This window comes from Camelus bactrianus, chromosome 13, assembly GCF_048773025.1.
Source record: "Camelus bactrianus isolate YW-2024 breed Bactrian camel chromosome 13, ASM4877302v1, whole genome shotgun sequence".
Classification (NCBI taxonomy): Eukaryota; Metazoa; Chordata; class Mammalia; order Artiodactyla; family Camelidae; genus Camelus; species Camelus bactrianus.
This window is the reverse complement of record NC_133551.1, coordinates 68,835,014-68,853,483: the sequence shown is the minus strand read 5'-3', so window position 1 is coordinate 68,853,483 and position 18,470 is coordinate 68,835,014. Positions and strand designations below refer to the sequence as shown.

Sequence of the window (18,470 nt, the reverse complement as noted above, 5' to 3'; positions counted from 1 at the left end):
CGGGCCAGCACTACCGTGAAGAGAGAACAGCCCTCCTGCTTCTGTAAGCCCAACAGAACCAGGCCCATGGCCTGCTGGGTCCAGTGCTCTGCCTGCCTTGCTGCTCTGGCTGAACGGACCCGAGTGGAGCTCTGTACAGGTAGAGCACGGCCACCTGTGCAGCTGTGGCCAAGCCCTGCGGGCCCGGCTCCTGGGCAGAGGGGGCCAAGGTCACTGTGCTCCATGGAGGAAAGGGGAGGTCCAATGCTCAGGCTGAGCAGATGAGCAGCCTCCAAAGAGGGGACCAAACGAAGGGATGGGGCCTGGGGAGCTGCAGTTTCTCTGGACCTAAGTGCAAGTGTGCTGCCCACACCCCAACTTGGGCAAAGCAGCCAGCTTGTTTCGACAGGTCCCGGGGCTCCAGTCCCATTCTGCAAAGGGACAGCCTGCCTTTCCCAAGAAGCAGGTCTCTGTTGGCTCGTCCCTGGGTGGCGCAACCCTTTGGTGGCATCAACCACAGCTGCCAGCTCCCCACCCCACCCCTACAGGGAGCTCTAGGCAGCATTAGAAAATAATCCAATTTATTCTCTCTAGGGAATGGGGCCACCCCTCTCAGTTCTAGGGTACCACCCATCCTTAAATAAACAGGAGAAAGAGTGCCTGCTCACTCAGCAGGTGGTGGACATTCAGGGGCTGTGGGGGGTGTCTCTGCCAGGGCAGGCTGGCTGTCAGCCCCGTCCCGAGGGCGGAAGACCAGCTCCCCAGCCTGCAGCACCTGCCCGGCCGGCCACGTGCTGCCTGGCCCATACTGCTGGTAGAAGTCCGCATCCGTCTGGAACATGACCAGTGCCTGGGCCGTGTGGATCCGCACGTGCTGGGCCAGGCTGTTTGCATCCAGAAACTTATCCCCACAGGAGTCACAGGCATAGAGGATGTGGGTGTTGGGATCTGTAGGGGGTGGGACAGCAGTCAGGACAAGAAGGGCCTCTGGGCCAACCAGCTTTCCCACCATGGGCAGCCTCTCACCTTCTTCTTGTACTTGCTTCACCGCTTTGCTGATCTCGGCTTTAAGTACTTCTGTCTCATCCGCGGTCACCGCGGCCCCCACTGGCACCACTGTGGGCGGAATCAGCAGGGCCTGAGGCCAGAGTTGCCTACCCCTTTGCTGCCACCCCAGAAGCAACCCCTACTGTGACCACCCCTGCTGCCCTGTGAGCTGAGTGACGCCCGCACCTGTGAGCTGAGTGACGGCTGTTGCTGCCAGTGCCTCAGTGGCCAGTGTGACCATGTCATCAACTGTGACCACGCTGACCTCACCGCCCTCCTCTGGCTCCAGGATTTTGATGCCTGCCTTGCCCTGGTGCACGGTCTTCACGTGGGAACGCAGGTTGTCCACCCGGTTGAAACCTCGACCACACTTGTCACACAGGTAAGGCTTCTCTCCTGGGGGAGGAGGCAAGGTTCTCTCCTGCCATTGGAGGGGAGGTGCAGGGGGGGAGGACCTCAGTGGCCTCCAGTTTCCCCAGCAGCCCTGTTTTTTCCAGCTGGAAGTGCTCTGGGGTGGCCACCTGAGCCACACAGAAGCCTCCACCGGCCCCCATGCCTTCTGGAAGCTCTGAGAAAATAGGGCCCTCACTGGAGTTGAACTACTCGCAAGGCTGCCTGCAGCAAGTGCCGGCACCCAGCCTGGGGTCTGCGGCACCTCCCGCCCCACCACCCGCCCCAGAGTCAGGGCTTGGGACAGAGGCGGGTGGCACATGCTCACCAGTGTGGATGATGATGTGCTTGGACAGGTCCCCCACATTCACGAAGGCCTTGCTGCACACGCTGCACTTGTGGGGGCGGATGTTGTCATGGTGGCGGATGTGATTGGCCAGCTGACTGGACTGGACAAATCTGCAGGGCCGCAGAGTGGGGGGCTTGCACCAAACTGCCCAGGCCTCCCGCCACAGAGTCTAGATTGGAGAGGACCCCCGGGACCTGCGCCTGGACTCAGGCAGCAGTGGGCCTGGCTCCAGCCGAGCCCTCTGCTTGTTCTCTGACCCCTCCACCAGCAGAGGGCAGGGACCCCGCCGCGCCCGGGGTAAGGGATGGAGGGGCAGGACCTCTTGCCGCAGCGCTCGCAGACGTACGGCTTCTCCCCGGTGTGCTGGCGCACGTGGGCGATGAGGGAGCTGGCCTGCGTGAAGGCCTTGCCGCACATCACGCACTGGCATGGCTTCTCACCTGGGGACAGGGACGAGGACCACTGTCGGCACCTCCCTTCCTCCTATGTGCCCCTCGCTGGCCCCAGGCACCGCCAGGCTGGCTCACCCACCCGTGTGGATGCGGACGTGCCGCTGCAGAGCGCCAGGGTCAGCAAACTGCCGCTGGCAGTGGACGCACACGTAGGGCTTCTCCCCACTGTGGATCCGAAGGTGCCGCTTCAGGTTCCCTGTGGCAAGACCGAGGGAGGGCCTGGCACACAGCGCCAAGGCGGGGCGGGAGGGGTGCGTGAGGGCGGCCGGGCAGCCGGGCCCTACCTGAGGTGGTGAACTGCTTCCCACACTCCCGGCACTTGAGGGGCCCGTCTGCGATGTGGATCTTCAGGTGGGCCTTCAGATTCCCCACCTGTGCCCAGGCAGGGGGTCAGAAGGGCTACTACACCCCCGAACTTGGCCTCAGGACGCCAGGGCAGCCCCTCCCGCCAGTGAACAATGGATTCTGGTCCTCCCGGAGCCCACAGGGGCTCCATCTCCTCCAGGCCAGTGGAAAGGGAACCCCCTCATCTGAGTTAACCTTCCTTCCCAGCATCCCCAGCAGAGTGATCAAGATTTCTACCCCAAGGAGTGTCATTTTCTACTCAGCCAACACCACCGACTCCCCCACTGGGCCTGTCTCTCCCCTGTGCCCCCGGCCCCCGGGTTGGAAGCCACCAGGGCACAGGGGCCTGGGCCCGGGCGCCCCCACCTGGTTAAACTTCTTGTCGCAGTGTGGGCACTTGTGCTCCTTGTCAGTGTCGTGAGTCTCCAGGTGGCGCATCTTGGACGTGGGGTCGGAGAAGGAGCGGCCGCAGTAGTCGCACTGGTAGGGCTTCTCGCCGCTGTGCACCAGCTGGTGCCGCTTGAGGTTGCCCGACGTGGTGAAGAGCTTGCCGCAGTCCTCGCAGCGGTAGCGCGCCTCGCCCGAGTGCCGCTTCTTGTGCAGGTTCAGCAGGCTGATGAGCCGGTAGCTCTTGCCGCACTCCTCGCAGCCGTAGGGCTTCAGCGGGCTGGTGGGCAGAAGGCGCAGGGAGAGGAGGCTCGCGGGGTCCGGGGAGCGCGGGCGGGGCCGAGGGGCCGCAGGGCCTACCTGTGGGTCTTCTCGTGGGCCTTGCACGCGGCCGGGTCGGAGAAGGCCTTGCTGCACTCCCGGCACGAGAAGGGCTTCTCGCCCGTGTGGATGCGGATGTGCCGCTTGAAGTTCCCGGTGTGCGTGAACTCCTTCCCACAGTCCTGCGGGCGCAGCGGGAAGCAGGGTGTCAGGCGGGGAGTTGGGAAGGGGAGGCGGGGGGCCGGGGCGGGGCCGGCACCACGGGCGGCGGCGCACCTCGCACTTGTGGATGACGGAGCCGTAGGCCTTGGACTCTGTGCGGTCGCCGTAGGTGCCCGAGCGCAGGCCCCGGGCCTCGGCGCCCAGCTCCTGGCCCGAGTCCGTGCTGGCCGACTCCTCGCTCTCCTCCGGGGCCTCGCCCTTCTCCAGTCGCCGGCTCTGTTCCTTGCCGACCACGGGCACGGCGCCCTCCTCCTCTTGCTCTTCTCCCTTCCTGGCTGGCTCCACTTCCATTTCTGCCATGAGAAGGGCAGGCACTGAGGTGCTGGAGAGGGCGCGAGGGGCCCCCCCCCGAGGGACATGACCTTATAGCCAGGCAAATGCCAGAAAAGCCACCTGGCAACTGGCCACATGAGGCCTGGGGCCGGCTCATCACTGCACACACCCCTCTCTCTGCGTGGGCGTCTCGGAGGGCCCGGCCATGTCCAGGAGCCACAGAAAATCAGTCCCCAGCACTGACTGAGGAAGCACAGGGCAGACCGCTGGTGGGAACATTTGCTGCCTGAGGATGCAGGTGAGCCTCAATCCACCTGGAGCCCCACGCTGGCAACTGGGTAGGAAGGGTGCTGTCAGCCAAAGTGCACGGAGGGTGGGAGGCGCCATGGGCTGCAATGCTCCCCCTTGGTGCGCAGCCCAGGAAGAAGCAGCAGACCAATGTTGTGACAGCGACACTTCTGTGCTAACAGGAAGCGTAGCCAGGGTGCACAAGCAAGACACTGATGTCAAAATTCAAGAATGAGAAAAGATGATGTTCGCCCAAAAGCTGAAGGGAAAGGGTGACTGCTGGTGGGATGAGCTGAGGCAATATAAGAGAGGGCACCTTGGGGGCTGGGTGGGTGGAAGTACCTTGCTCTGAGCTCTCTGACAAGGCGGCCTCGGCCTCAGCAGCAGCCATGCCACTCGTGGGGTCAGGCTTGAGCTCCACAGGCAGCGGCTCCCGGGGGGCATCGGCCTTCTCCGTCTGCTCTGCACCTGGGGTGGGGGTGTAGGGGCATCTAAGGCTGGATTGGAACCCTTTGTCCAGGGGCCAGAAGGCTCTCCTCTCTGGGACCAGGCCCCTGGAAGTGGCTGTGGCCCGGGCGTGGGAAGAGCACAGCCGAGCTCAGGTGGCTTGTGCCTCTGCTCTGGCTGGACAGACACCTCAGAACAAGGGGTTGTTCTGGGTAACCTAAGCTCAAGGGGTGCAGTTGCCTGTGCCTCCCCACCTCCCTCCCCCAGGAGCCTCCTGAGGAAGCCCTGCATTGAGCTGGGGCCCACGCTGCTGGCACATGATGGACAGCCGGCTGGGTCACAACTCACCGCTGGCCGTGCTCTCGGCCTGGCCACCTCGCTCCTCCTTGAGCTCCCTGCCTAGGCCCATGGGTGGACTGCTTCTGGCCAGGTCCGGATCGCTCAGCGTGGTGGCAGCAGCCTTCTCCTCTTTGGCTCTCTTGCCCCCACCTGGAGATGGAACAGGATAGACCTGCCATTTCCCATCAAATGCCCACCAGTTGGAGGGGTGAGTGGACCCTCCCTGGGGTGTGCCAGTTTGCTCCTTCCACAGATTATTCACAGGCATCTACTGCGCACCAGGCTGCCGGCTGGGCCGTGGGTACAACAGTTGTGGCTGCTGCTCCCGTGGGGCTTGCAGACTGTTCTGGGGGACAGACCTCTGATCAGAGATGGGTTCTTACGAGGAGAAGAGCACAGGTCTCTGCAAGTGCCACCAGGAACCTGGCCCACCCGGGCATCAGGGCTTTCCTGAGGCAGTAAGGGGAGCGGGGAGGAAGGCTGCAGGAGAGGAGAGCTGCCAGAGGAGTGAAGCCCTATGCAAAGGCCGTGAGCCAGGCTGCCTGCCTGGTGCCCTTGGGCAGCAGAGCACAAGGGAGCTGGTGAAAGGTGGGGCAGGGGAGGAAGAAACGCCCCTCTGAGAGGCCTTCTTAGACTTTGCTGCAGCTCCTCCTCACAAGCTCCCCACAACACACATGAGGCCAGATGAGGACAATGGCCACACAGAGAGAAAGGGGCAGAGCTTCCATCAAAAGCCACCTGCTCAGGAACAGCCTGCCAAGGACCTTACCTTCCATGGCCGAGGCCTCCACATTCTCCCCAGGGCTGGCGGTGGGCTCAGCCAGTGACTTGAGGGCCTGGCAGGCTGTGATGATGTCTTGCATCTGCAGGAAACTGGCCACGGCCAGCACATCATCCACGTTCTCAGAGCTCAGGCTCAGCTTGGCCGTGTACATAAACTCCAGCACCTGCCCTAGGCCTGCCAAGGACACAGACAGCCATCATGGACCCACCTCAAGGCCTGGCACCAAGAGCCCGTCCAGCCGCTTGGTGGCAGGATCCAGGGATTTATGAAAAGCAGAGCGGCAGGCCACCACCTCCCCATCTCCCATGCTGGTGGAGGTGGGCAACCTGGGGATTCTCAGCACAGGCAAAAAGAAGTCCACCAACAGAGGGCAGAGGGTGTGAACAGCCCCTCTATATGCTCTATACCCAGCCAATACACTTCACCACCAGACGACACTCCAACCAGAGTGTCACCACTGGCTTTCATCGGGGCTCTGCCACAAACTCTATCTGAAACTCTAGGCCAGTCACCTGACCTCTCTGGGTCTCAGTTTCCACATCTGTAAAATGGGGGAACAACATCTTACCCTAATGTCTGGTGGCATATTACACCATTCTGGGTTAGGAACCCAAATCAAAGACCAGTTAGTTCCTTCCTCAGTCCCAAGACCTTCCTGACACTCCTCCTGACCGTAACCCTTTGCCATCCCCATCAAGGTTAGCACTGGGGTTGGGGATCAGGGCTGACTCAGCAATGGAAAGGGACTGGGGTCTCAGAGCTCACCCGCTCTCTGTCCCTCCTGATGAGCTTGTCCTGTCTTGAGTCCAGCCTGGAGCTTATTGTGAGCCTTTCCTGCCAGCTCTCACCTTACAACCCTGCTCCCAGTCAAAATAGGGCCCCACACGTGGTAGGAGCTTCGTACTCGTGCACTCGTGGCCTGAGTCCTGTGTGGGAGGCCTGTTGCACCCCTTGAAGGTGCTGCTCACAGGAGGGCAGGGGCTGTGTAAGGAGGGCCTTCCACACCACAGGCCAGCCTGTGTCCAGCCCTCCGCAAGCTCAGCCCTGGACCCAGCGGGGTACCTGCTGCGTTACTGATGTCCAGGTGTACCACATCCTTCTGGTCCACGAAGAGCATCTTGAAGTACTCGCTGCAGGCCGCCAGCACTGCTTTATGAGCCTTAAAATCAACACCGTCCACCACAAAGGTGCAGTCACACAAAAGCCCCAGTTGACGCTGCTGGTTCAGCTGCTCCAAGACGTGCTGGCTGTGCTGGGGAAAATCCATGGCTGGGGAAAGCCAAAGGGCCTTCATGTTAGCACAGAGGGAGGACGCCAGCCAGGCTCCGCGCAATCCCAGCACTCCCAGATGAGGAACGCGGCGGGTGGGGAGGAGTGGCGAAAACAAGTCCACAAAAGGCAGATACTCCAGGTGCCTCTGCAAGCCTGGACCGATCAGGGGATCCTAGATTCCTGGCTAACTGGCCAGGAAAGTTCCCAAAATCAAAAAGCGTGGAGGGACCAATATAAAACAGCCACCTTTGTGTTTTGCCAGGTAACAACATTAAAAAGTCAAAAAACAAGCAAACACAAAACACTGATTACTGTCAGCACTTTTTTTAAAAAAGACACAGTGAAACATTGTTTACAAAAAGAATGCATAACATAATCTTAGAATAAAGGACGGATCTTTTGATTGGATACATTTGGCTTTATGAAAACCTTTCTATTTTGTTCTTACTTTTCTCAGTGTGGCATGCACAGGTGAAATGCGCGCTTGGGAAGGCAGATGCTCCATCATCCAGCATTTCAGGAACTGCCTCCTCTCCAGCTACACCCACAGGGCTCTGTGCAAAGTTCCTTTGTCCTCGGTGAAGCCTGGCCCAGGGGAGGGGGTGGAACTGATTTTTCCCCCTCCCCTCCCCCCTCTGATTCATGGGCTGGGGGAACTACATAAAGTTGGTGGTCCTCTCCCTCCAGAAATCTCTCCAAGCTGTCCCTGGAGAAAAGATGAACTCTGACCCTGATCCCAAGAGCTGCTGGCCTGGCTGCAGTTTCTCTGTCAAAGTCCTCACTCACTGCCTGGAAGTCCAGGAAGTCCAGGAAGTCACCTCAGGTGAAAATGCTCACAAAAACTCCATGTCCTGGTGCCAAGTAACCATGAACTGCACGGGCCACGACTTAACACGCACTGAACACAGCTCCCCACTTCCCCTCAGCGCCACACCAGAGGCAGTTTCAAGATCGGCATTTTCCAGGGAAAAGTCACAGGTTCTCCTTTCGGGTAAGAAGCAATTTCCAAATAAACACCAACGCCCACTCCTGGGCCCACATTACACAGATCCAACAGGGCTGAGCCGTCATGCCCTGCCTCGGAGTCTGCTAAGTGGCAGTGGTTTCTCTTTCAGCTCTTCCAGAACCTCTCCTCTGAGGCCTGGGTCTGCTCAGAGCTGCCCCAGGCAGTTTCTGGGAAAGAGTGACACTTGGGGGCTCTCAGCCTCCAGGTTTCAGCAGCGGCTCACTGGCTCCAGCTGTTCCCGTTACGTAGGCCTCTTGGGGATGAGTCACTGAGCTGCTGTTCTGGAGCCACGGTGACCACATACGGCTGTCTGGCTGTGATGAGACACAATGAAAGCCACGTCCCTGCACACATGCACATGGCTCAGCCAGCACTGATCAACTTTGAAGGACACAAAGCCCACCCACCCCGTGGTGTCTGGAAACTTTTTAAAAAGTCAGGGTACTCGGCGAAGTCACCAGGTAGGTGAGTGGGCTCAAATAAGGGGGTGGCAGGCAGTGGCAACACCCTGTGTGTCTCGGGGTGTCAGCCCTTGAATCAGAAGTTCAGAGCTGCTGCTGCTGGAGACTCAAAATACCCTTTTCCTCCCTCCAACATCCCCTGGACTGTCCTCTGGCCCCAGGCTCCACGCACAAGCTCCCCTAGAGGCACGGCTCCTTGGAGCTCTTGGATCACAAGTGCCTACGGCTCAAGCTCTTCGGTGTAAGCAGGGAAGAGCCAGAGCCTGTCCTGGTGGCAAGAGGTCAGGCACGAGGCGGCCGCGCCCTCTGCATCTGAACAGCCCGCTCGGCGCCAAACCAGCCGGCATAGCACAGAGCCACCGGAGCAGAGGCTGCTGCTGACGTGGGACAGCCCACAAAGGCATGCTTCTCTAGGTCTTTAATCCCTGGAAAAAGCAAGGTCCCATTCATGACCTAAAGGGATGCAGGGAAGAGGTCTGGATGCTCTGTTCCTGATCAGGTCAGAGCTACAACAGAGAAATTTTTTGAGGACATAGAAGAGAACCAGTGTCCAGCCCATGGGTTAAACACCCAGGCCAGGGCACTCGGGCCTGGGACCTAAGGATGTACACACCAGGCAAAGGGTAAATGGAACCAAAGTCACGTGGCAAGGAGAGGCCTGGACCAAACCAACCTCAGAGCTTCTTCTCTCTGCCGTGGAAAAAGCCACGTGAGCGACAGGTGTGTGCAGTGTGTGCAGGTAGCCCCCAAGTCCCGATCACCAGGCCACCCCTTTGTCCTCAGGAGCCCCAGGTGAAATATTTCCCAAGCCTGGAAAGGGAGGGACAACCAGGGCCTGTGGGGCCTCCTCAGTCAGCTGCAGAATAATCCCTTCTGGCTCCCCAACTTTCGCCAGGAGCCAACCCAAAAAGTGGGCTGGGAGGAAGTATCTCCCAGGCTCAGAAACAACTCGGGAGCATTTTGGCTGAACAGCACCCCAACCCCACCCCCCGAGGTGGAGAGTTGTTCCCAGGCCCCTGGGCTGGAGCCTGCTGAAAGCTGAAGCCTCCAGCCGGAAAGCAATCTGACTTGCTGGGAAGATAAACGTGAGAAAGACTCCTGGCCAACGGGGTGGAAGGGACCTGCCAGCTCAAAGGTCAGGTGATTATTGGCCTGGCCTGGGACCAAGCCCTCACACCGTCACGTACCCCGGAGTTCCCAGGGAAAGGGCAGCAAAGCCCAGGACTCCTGGGGCTGGACACATGGGAGGCGGGGGCGTGCCCATTGCTAGAGGCCTCAGGGGAAGGCCGGTAAAGGTCCCTGGGAGAGGGTGGATGGTGGCCCAGTACCTGCAGTCCCCACCCCACACACACAGGGGAGCAGCTGTGTGCCACGAATAATGTTTTCCCCCCAAAGCCAACCACGGTTTTCTGATGCCAGGTGCCCACCCAGAAGCGGGCTCCTCCCCAAATGTGGGTGTTGGGAGCACACAAGAGGCTTCTGGAATTCCTCTGAGGCAGCCTCTGAAGCTGTTCCAATAGAGAAACAGTCCTAAAAGAGCAGCTGATCTGACAAAATCAAAGAAAGAAAAGTGACAGAGAGAACAGGAGAGGATAAAAGGGAAGGAAGAAGCAGGGAAAGGAGGGAGAGGAAGGAAGGAAGGAAAGAAAAAGGAAACAAGAAGGCTGTCCCCACAAACAGAGAAGCAGCACTTCAAATGTATGTTCAGGAGCCCCATCTTGTAACCGGCCCCTTGAGGGGTATGCCTGCCAAGTGCTAAATGGCATCATTTGTCAACAGCCCAGTGGCTTCTATAACCACGCACCCCAGGAATAGGTGGAGCCCATAGCCCCCAGCCTGTCTCCCAGCCTCACCCACGTGCCTCCACCAGCTGGCTGCCTGCTGAAAGGCTCCAACAGCCCCTCTCTCCCCAAGGCGACGTGGTGAGCAGGTGAGGGGCCAGCTGGCTTGGCCCTCCCCCTCAGAGGGGCTGAGCTAGAACCAGGCAGTGCCCCACCTCCAAACTGGGTGAACTGCTCTAGAGCGAGCGTGCAGTCCTCCGACTGTCTCCTGTCTCTGCTCCTATACTCTACAGTGAAAGGACCCCACCAGGATCTAGCCAACTTAGACGGGACTAGGAAGGAGGTGAGCAGGTGGTGGAGGATGCACCTGCCTGGGCCACACAGAGGGACACGGGGGTGCCACGGGCAGCAGCGAGGTGGGAGCTGCCTCTCCTGAGTGCGCACAAGGAGGGAGCCCTGTCTCAGGAGACGTGACACACGGTAACAAGATCAGCAGCCAGTCACTTTCCGTTACCAACGCCGATGTCACGTGCGGCTCCGCAGGCCTGCCCTTGGCGTGCGCGCCCTTCACTAAGCACAAGTGCGGGGTCCCTTCCTCCTTACTTCATCTTGCTCCAAGGGCACTGCATGTGAGCTTTAGTTAAAACTACTTCTAGGAAAGACCCTGAAGACTGAGCATGACAGAAAACGCAAACAGAACAGGACGGCACAGCCCACAGAGCCCAAAGCCCTCACGTCAGGCACTCGCTTGTGCAGAGCCTGGCCTGGCCTTCCGACCAACCCCTGACTGCAAAGGGACACCTCCCCTGACGCCACCGTCTGCTCAGTGGATCCCTGATTAAAGAGGTAGACGTCGGGTGTCAGAGCTGGGGTGCTCTCCTGAGGACTGGCAGCCTGGCTGTACATGAGCTCTGGCCAGCTACACAAGGAATTCATTTGGGAATGGAAACGTGAGGGACCTGGGGAAGCCCTCAGGATGGTTCCAAACAGGCAATACGGACGTGGATGGTGTGGGCACAGACTCTGAGGATGGCTGCCAACAATCCCTCCCATCCAACCACACCTGCCATGAGACTCCAACTGAATCTGGGCAGCCCGGTGATGACTCTAACCAACAGGATGCAGTGATTCTGCCAGTTCCAGGCCTGGCCCTTAAGAGGCCTGGAAGATCCTCCTTTGCTCTCCTGACCCCAGCCACCCCACTGCAGGGATGTCCAGATGCTCCTGTTGGGGAGAGAGGACACATGAGGGGCCACGGAGGAGACACGATGTGCACAGGCCACATGAAGAAGAGCTGAGATCCCCAGCTGATGGCACCAAGATTCCAGCCCAGCCACTGGCTGAATGCTGTCACATAAATGACCCCAACACCTTGTGGAACAAAACAACTGCCCAGTCAACCCACAAAATGGGGAGAAATAATAAACTGCTGATGCTTAAAGCCACTAAGTTTTGAGGTGGTTTGCTTACAGCAAGAGATAACTGATACAGATGGTAAAGCTGTAAAGAAAAGGGAATGACTAATAAAAAAATTTCAGGATAATGGCTCTCTCTGGATGGGAGGAAGAGAAATCAGGGATTTTGTGAGATACTGCTGGGAGTGCTCTATTTCTTTACACAGAGATTTTTGTATAAACTAAACATGCACATTGCATGTACTTTTGTATGGGAACATTTTTCAAAATTTAACAAAACTTGTAATAGGATTTTGTTAGGAAAACCTGAGGTACCGGTGCCACACTCAGTCCACACAGAGATGGGGTCGTTTCCAGCTGTGCTCCCGGCCACCCGTGCCAGGGCTGTCCTGAGGAGCTGCAAGAGCCACAGAGGCTGACGGGAGTGGGACTCAGGGCGGCTGCCGCAGAAAACACAATCCATCTCACCAACCCTTCAGTTCCCAAACACCCGCAAGCAGACTGCCGACGTGAGAAAGGGTTCTCCTTGGGTTGTGAAATCCACTCTGCTCAATTCAGCAAAACCTGAATCCCAGATCTCCCAGGTAACAACAAAATGGCATTCACAGAGTGTCTTCAACATGCCAAGCAGCACAGTGCCAGGTGTGGCACAGCCCGATCGCCTAAAAACTAAGAATGTGGCTATGCCAGGCACCAAGTTCCACGCTGCTGCCTCCAAGACGTAGGGATTGGAGAGGCAGTTCAGCACCGCGGAGGCAGCAAAAGCTCTGGGGTCAAGTCAGGTAAGGCCCAAATCCAGGTCCTGCCCCTACCACACCAGCATCTGGCCTCCAGCAAATGGGGCCAGTGGGACCACTTCCCATGTCTGCTACAGGATTAGGTTAGGTGATGTGAGCAAAGGGCCCACCCGGCGCCTGGCACACAGTGAGCACGCAGCAATGCAACTATATTTTATTTTTAGGCCAAAGACCACATCAGATGGTTTCCACATATCCTTTTATGCTGGGCACCTCAGGTGGGCTCAACAACTATTTGGTGACTTGAATCTTCTTTAGACATCATAATCATAACCTATTATTCCTTCTGCATGCAATGTGAAAAAATCCCAGAGCCCACTTAACATTAAGAGAGAGAGGGGCACTGGGCAAGAATCACTCACAGCGATTTTCTGTTGGGGAAGCACTTTATATTTAACAACTTCTCTGTAAAGCCCAAGGGTGCTCCCGGCTGAAGGCTGGAGTGCCTGCCCAGAGCTCTGAGTGGGTCCACAGAGCACGGTTCCATCTCAGAGGTAAATGGGCACCCGTCAAATGTGAAATATTACCCAGGTTATTAGCAAGCACTAAACTGACCACAGGGTTTCCAAACTGCCACACAGAGGGAAGAAATGAAGGCAGGAAACAACTGGCCAACCACCAGGAGACGATGATCTGGACAAACAACAGTCCCTGACTCCAAGAACGAGCCGTGCCAGCTGTGGGCCTGGACACGACACAGCCATCCAGGGGGCCTGAGGCACCTGAGAGCAGGTGAAAGGGATCACCATTTGGCTTCCAGTTGCTCAGCATTTCTCATTTTCTAGAAATACTGGTGGCGCCTGTATATAACTTGACTTATACAAACTCAGGCCAAGGAGATAGAAGTTCACAGCAGACCAGCCCTGCAAACATGAAACCTACCTGCCCCACCCCACCAACCCAACTGGTGTGACAACCGGTGCCTTTTCAGGGCAACGTGGCAGAGAGGCAAATATCAACAAAACCAGCCCTTCTGGCACCTTCCTCCTTACCCAGCAAACACAGTTGTTACAGTAAGCTTGTGTTTCTCCAACTTTTAAAAAAAGTTTCCCCTTTAAATAAACATACAAACCTGACTCAGCCCTTCCCAACAGCCCCAAACGCTGATACTTCATCTTCTCCTGAACAGTGGCCTTCACCCTGAAAATCACTGCTACCTTCTACAAAATCCTCCCTGCCAAGATTCAGCAGCATTTTCTTTGCTGAAATTTGTATTATAAAAAATATTGATTTTTTAATCTAAAAATAATATCTAAATATAAAATTAAATTGTGACACTGACTTTGTGTTTCAAACCATACAATGCCCACTATCTCTAAGATTTAACCAGGAGTGGGCATCCCTTTCCCTGACCCCAGTGGACCCCACTGCTCTAGGAATGTGGCTGCGAGGGAAGGCTGGCTGGCCCCGAACCTGTAGCCCAGCACCTGCGCCAGTTTAGAGTCCATTACTTGCTCTGGGGACTCTTGAAACTTGACACGGGGTAAATTAAAGGCCTTGCCACCAAAAAGACAAAATCAGAACGTGTGGGCCTTTGCATGGGGTCTGATCGTTCTCCCAACACCCACCCTGCTCCCCTCCGCCCAATACTGTCTGAGAAGTGGTGGCACATGGACACAGTCTGACATCACACCGGTAGGCTGCCTCCCCTACAAGGTTAATAAACTCACTGCCGGGTGGGGCTACTTCTTACAACTGCTTCTAGCACCTACCCAAGGACCTTGCTCTCAGATCAAGTTGTGGAACAGGCCCGGTATCGAGCAGACTCCTGGCCTTGTTGAATATGACTAACCAAGGTCAAAATATTCTGAAATGAGCATTGTACTCTTTTGGTACTTGTTAACTGAGAAAATAAGAGCCAAAAACCATGAGAAAGGAATTTCTATTCTATTAATCACAACAGCATCTAATTCTATGTACGTGAATGATCTCCCCTAACACACAGACAGATCTGTGGTGCCACAGCTGCACGACTACTTACACTTACTGCTCTCCCCTCTAGGGGTCCTCAGTCCACAAATTAGGAAACGGACACAAACAAAGACTAAAAAATATCACAAACGTTTACTGAGTGCCTATACTGTGCTCTCTTAGGTACTGAATTAGAGCTTTGAGCCTGGTGGGGAAGACAGGTAATTAATCAATATGATACAGAATGTCACATACTCAGTGCTGTGAAGAAAACCAAAGCAAGCCAAGGAGACAGAGAGGCTATTTAGTACCTAAGAAAAGGGTCAAGGAGGACCTCTCTGAGGAGGCAGCATGTAAGCAAATGAAGTGTAAGAGCGAGCCATGCCACCATAACCCTGGGGCCGTGCCAGACACAAGGAAGAGCAAATGCAAAGGCCCTGACACAGCCGTGACCTTCGCAAAGGGGCTGGCAAGCCTGAAAAGGAGGAAGCAAGTGGGAGGATGAGGAGGGCTGAAGTCAGCAGCTGCAGAGGCTGAGATCACTCAGGGTCTCACAGGAAAGTCAGGCTTTGAAGTGTCTTCTAAGAATGCTGGGATGCCTGCCTGAGGAGGGTGGAGAACAGAAGGGTGACTGCAAGGGGGCAAGAGTGGACATAGGAGAGAAGCAAGAGATGGAGGTGGCCTCCACCAAGGTGACTGCAAGAAGGGTGAGTAGTCAGATTAGGGACAAGTTTTGGTAGAGCCAACATAATGGCTGATTAAGTAGATGTGGCTTTTGAGAAAAGAAAGGAGTCAAGAATGACATCAAAATTTTTAGCCTGAGAAACCAGCAGAGGGGCGGTGCCATTTACTGAGGTGAGAAATGACAGTAGGGGCAAAGGTTTAGTGGGGGGGAAGCAAGACTTATGTTTTTACCAATTACAGCTGCGATGCCTACAGTCTACTGGCAATAAAGCTACCAGATGGAATGGGATCTCCACGGGAGTGAACGCTGGATAAAGAAGAGACAAGACCAATGGACTCAGAATCAAAGGATGTGCATTTGAATCCTGGCTCTAATCTTACCAGGGGGGCCTCAGGCAAGCTTTTCTGAGTTCTAGATTTACCAGCCATTAAATCGGAGAACCGCCATATACACAATGATTGGGAGGACTGAAGAAGACAAGTAACAGGAAGTACTGCATAATACTGGCAAAAGGAGAATTCGGTATCACTTCTCTAACACAAGTCTGTGACTGATACACAGTTAAATAAAAAGGAAAAAATGAATTAGTTAAAACAAAACCAACCAAGTTATCCCTTTCCAGTGAACTCCCTTTCCAGTGAACTCCCTTTCCAGTGAACTCCCTTTCCAGTGAATTGCTTGGCTCCCCTCGGACAAGGCAGCTGGTCAAGGCCTTGAGAAGGCAACTGGAGACCAAAGGAGCCTGGTCCAATGTGACAGAAAAGCACATAGACTTTGCTCTCATTGGGCTTCAAACTTCTGCTGTCAGGCCTTTGTTACTGTGTGACTTAGGGCAGACAACCTGGGAAGAATCACCCACTCAAGTTAAATACAGATGGATTCAGGGCCCCATCTCTGCATGTGGCAGGCTGAGGGGACAGTACAGTGGACAGTACTTTAAAATTAACTGCAGAGCACTACCCAGGGCAGGTGGTCTGCTGGGAGCTGGCGGCTCCCAGGGGAGTAAGGCCAGAACTGTCTGAGTACCCCAACCCTCGAGGACCCTCTCCCAGAAAGAAAGACCCAGACTCTGTCACTACCCACTGATGAGTGCTGAAAGGGTGCCACTGAGTGCCACCCTGCAAGAATGTGGTGCCTACCACATCTAAAAAGACACATGAACAAAGGCAAGGAGGACCTCCAGGCAGAGGACAGCAGAAACAATGGTATGGGCGCATGACAAAGAATGGGGTGCACACTTGGGGACCGGGCCGGGGGAGAACAGCACACCTCAGCATCACAAGAGTAACAAGGGAGTGGAGAGAGTGGTGGGAGGTACAGCTGTGGGGACAGACTGGAGGCCACGTCCATCACACGAGACTTAGCTCTCATCCCCAGCTGATGGGAATCATGCCAGGGGTTTAAGCAAGAGGCATCCATAGTCAGGCTCACATTTCCAAAAGGTCACTCTGGCTGCATGAGTGTGGGGAACAGGCTGAAAGGGTGGGAGCAGAAGCAGAAAAACAACTTAGGAAGTACCACAATCCCGGGCCCTCAGGACGTGAAGAATGGGACAACGTCACCACCCGCTGACACTGGGAGGGCTTGGCTGGTGCCCAGAATCCAACACACTCAACAGGGCTCCTGCTGAGCAGCCTGAGCAAGTGGCCCACCCGCTCAATAGTCACAACGTCCTTGGAAAGTTTTAAGTTCCTCTTCTTTGAGTGGCTCAACACCCCTTAACATTTAGTACCCGACCCTTCCTGGGAGAAGCTGGCCATGCTGTTTGGCCAAGGCTATATCCCAGGCTGCAAATTCCTATCTCTTACTCAAATTTAAAAGAAAACGCCCACATTTTCTCTGGAGGGATGCACAAGAAACTGGTAACAGGGATCCCCTCAGAGCAGCAGGGGAAGGCTGGAGAGGAGTTTTAGTTTTCACTCTATATCCTTTCTGGGTTTTTTTTGTTGTTGTTGTTTTACCATTTGTAAATATTATCTATTAAAACTGGGAAAATAAAACAAGGAGGGAAGGAGGGGAGAGAAAGAAAAAGAAAATGTCCACAAAGTCAGAGTGCCTTTGTTTCTATTTACCATAAAACCTTTAAGACTTTTTTTTTAATTGCAGTACAGTCAATTACAATGTGTCAGTTTCTGGTGTACAGCACAGTGTCCCAGTCATGTATATACACACATATATTCTTTTTCATGTTTTTTTCCATTAAAGGTTATTATAAGATATTGAACATAGTTCCCTGTGCTATACAAAAGAAACTTTTTTTTTTCTGTTAAGACATTTTCTACAAGCCATGGTGACTGAAAACTTCTCAACAGGAGATTTCTGATAAGGGAAATGGAAAAGTACGGTAATTTGCACAAAGAATGTGTCACTCGGGAAAACCTGAAGAACAAAAATTCCTTAAGGGAACAAAACTAGAAGAGCAGCTGGCAGCTCTTCCAGACCCAGATGAGCCTCTCCGACACTGCGACGGCACTAAAGGCCTCTCCAGGGAGAGCTGCACACCCAGTTGTGCGTGCGACTTCGGGGGCGGACTGACTCCCCAGACCCAGTTAAAACTCTTACCTTGGAATCCAGTCAAAGCTAATTAAGTCCCTCGGGCAAGAGCACTTAAATCTCTGCACCTCAATTTCCTTCCTGTAAAATGGGGATGATGATAAAAGTTTCCACTTCATACATCTGCGGTGGCCACTGTCATTCTTATTATTCCATATAAGTCATGCCAGCAATATCGATCTATCACAGGAAAAGGGGGAACCCGACCTCTCCTCCCTGCCCTATCTTCTAAAAATGGACATAGAATCCCATCAGTAATCCAGGCACTCACAAACAGATAGCTTCAACCTGAAAAAAGACCAAGGAAAGGCCCTGCAAACTTCAATGCTTCTTCCACTCAGCAGTAACCAGAAGACAAGGCAGAGGTGCTTCATACTTGACAGCCAAAGCTGCCTTCTTTCTACAAAGAACACAGTGATTTTGGAGGAGCAACGAGGCTTTCACTGAGAAAGAAGATAAAACATGACAAATCCAAAGGGAGGATTAGTTGCCCCATGATACTAGTTAAGATCAAGAATCCAAACCAAAAGAAAAAAATAGACCTAATACTAATTATTTGGAGGTGGATGTATCTGGACTGCAATATTGCACGTGCTTTTCATGTGGCTGACTTTCTCTCTGTTTGTTTCCTTTCTGGGATTAGTGTCTGCTAAGGTCCCTTCTAGTGTTAAGATTTAATAAATGTTGAGTAAATGATTTCATTAATAAGACTGCCAGGTTATAAGTGTATGTATCTGAAGTGTAATAGATGTCATGTGACTGACAGTAAAAACAAGGTATTTCCCTAGCACTTAGACTTTTTTTTAATTTAAAATTTTTCCTATATTGGAAATCTTAAGATTTCCAACTATGAACATAAACTATATAGGACATGAACATCAACCCTGAACTAGATGCAAATATACATGACCTATATAAGCCAACATCAAATTATATATTTACATAACTTTACAAATAAAGTTAATT

The 18,470-nt window shown here is 54.6% G+C and overlaps 1 protein-coding gene across 4 annotated transcripts in view; it reads right to left on the bottom strand.

Annotated features, from left to right (window-relative positions):
• Window positions 1-543: 543 nt before the first annotated feature.
• The window catches only part of ZBTB17 (zinc finger and BTB domain containing 17), a 29,544-nt gene continuing 11,617 nt past the window's right edge, over window positions 544-18,470 (bottom strand). For 2 of the 4 annotated variants that reach the window (XM_010957486.3, XM_010957487.3), the window contains 14 exons: window positions 6,686-6,892; window positions 5,609-5,797; window positions 4,849-4,989; window positions 4,396-4,521; window positions 3,547-3,785; window positions 3,310-3,452; window positions 2,929-3,229; window positions 2,502-2,589; window positions 2,297-2,413; window positions 2,085-2,205; window positions 1,745-1,875; window positions 1,213-1,422; window positions 1,006-1,095; window positions 544-927 (listed from right to left, as the gene is read on the bottom strand). In XM_010957486.3, coding sequence (XP_010955788.2) covers window positions 644-927; window positions 1,006-1,095; window positions 1,213-1,422; window positions 1,745-1,875; window positions 2,085-2,205; window positions 2,297-2,413; window positions 2,502-2,589; window positions 2,929-3,229; window positions 3,310-3,452; window positions 3,547-3,785; window positions 4,396-4,521; window positions 4,849-4,989; window positions 5,609-5,797; window positions 6,686-6,892 — 2,387 coding nt within the window. In that variant the 3' untranslated portion in view covers window positions 544-643. The remainder of the gene's footprint in view (window positions 928-1,005; window positions 1,096-1,212; window positions 1,423-1,744; window positions 1,876-2,084; window positions 2,206-2,296; window positions 2,414-2,501; window positions 2,590-2,928; window positions 3,230-3,309; window positions 3,453-3,546; window positions 3,786-4,395; window positions 4,522-4,848; window positions 4,990-5,608; window positions 5,798-6,685; window positions 6,893-18,470) is intronic. The other 2 variants (XM_010957488.3, XM_045518500.2) reach the window with 2 other exon arrangements.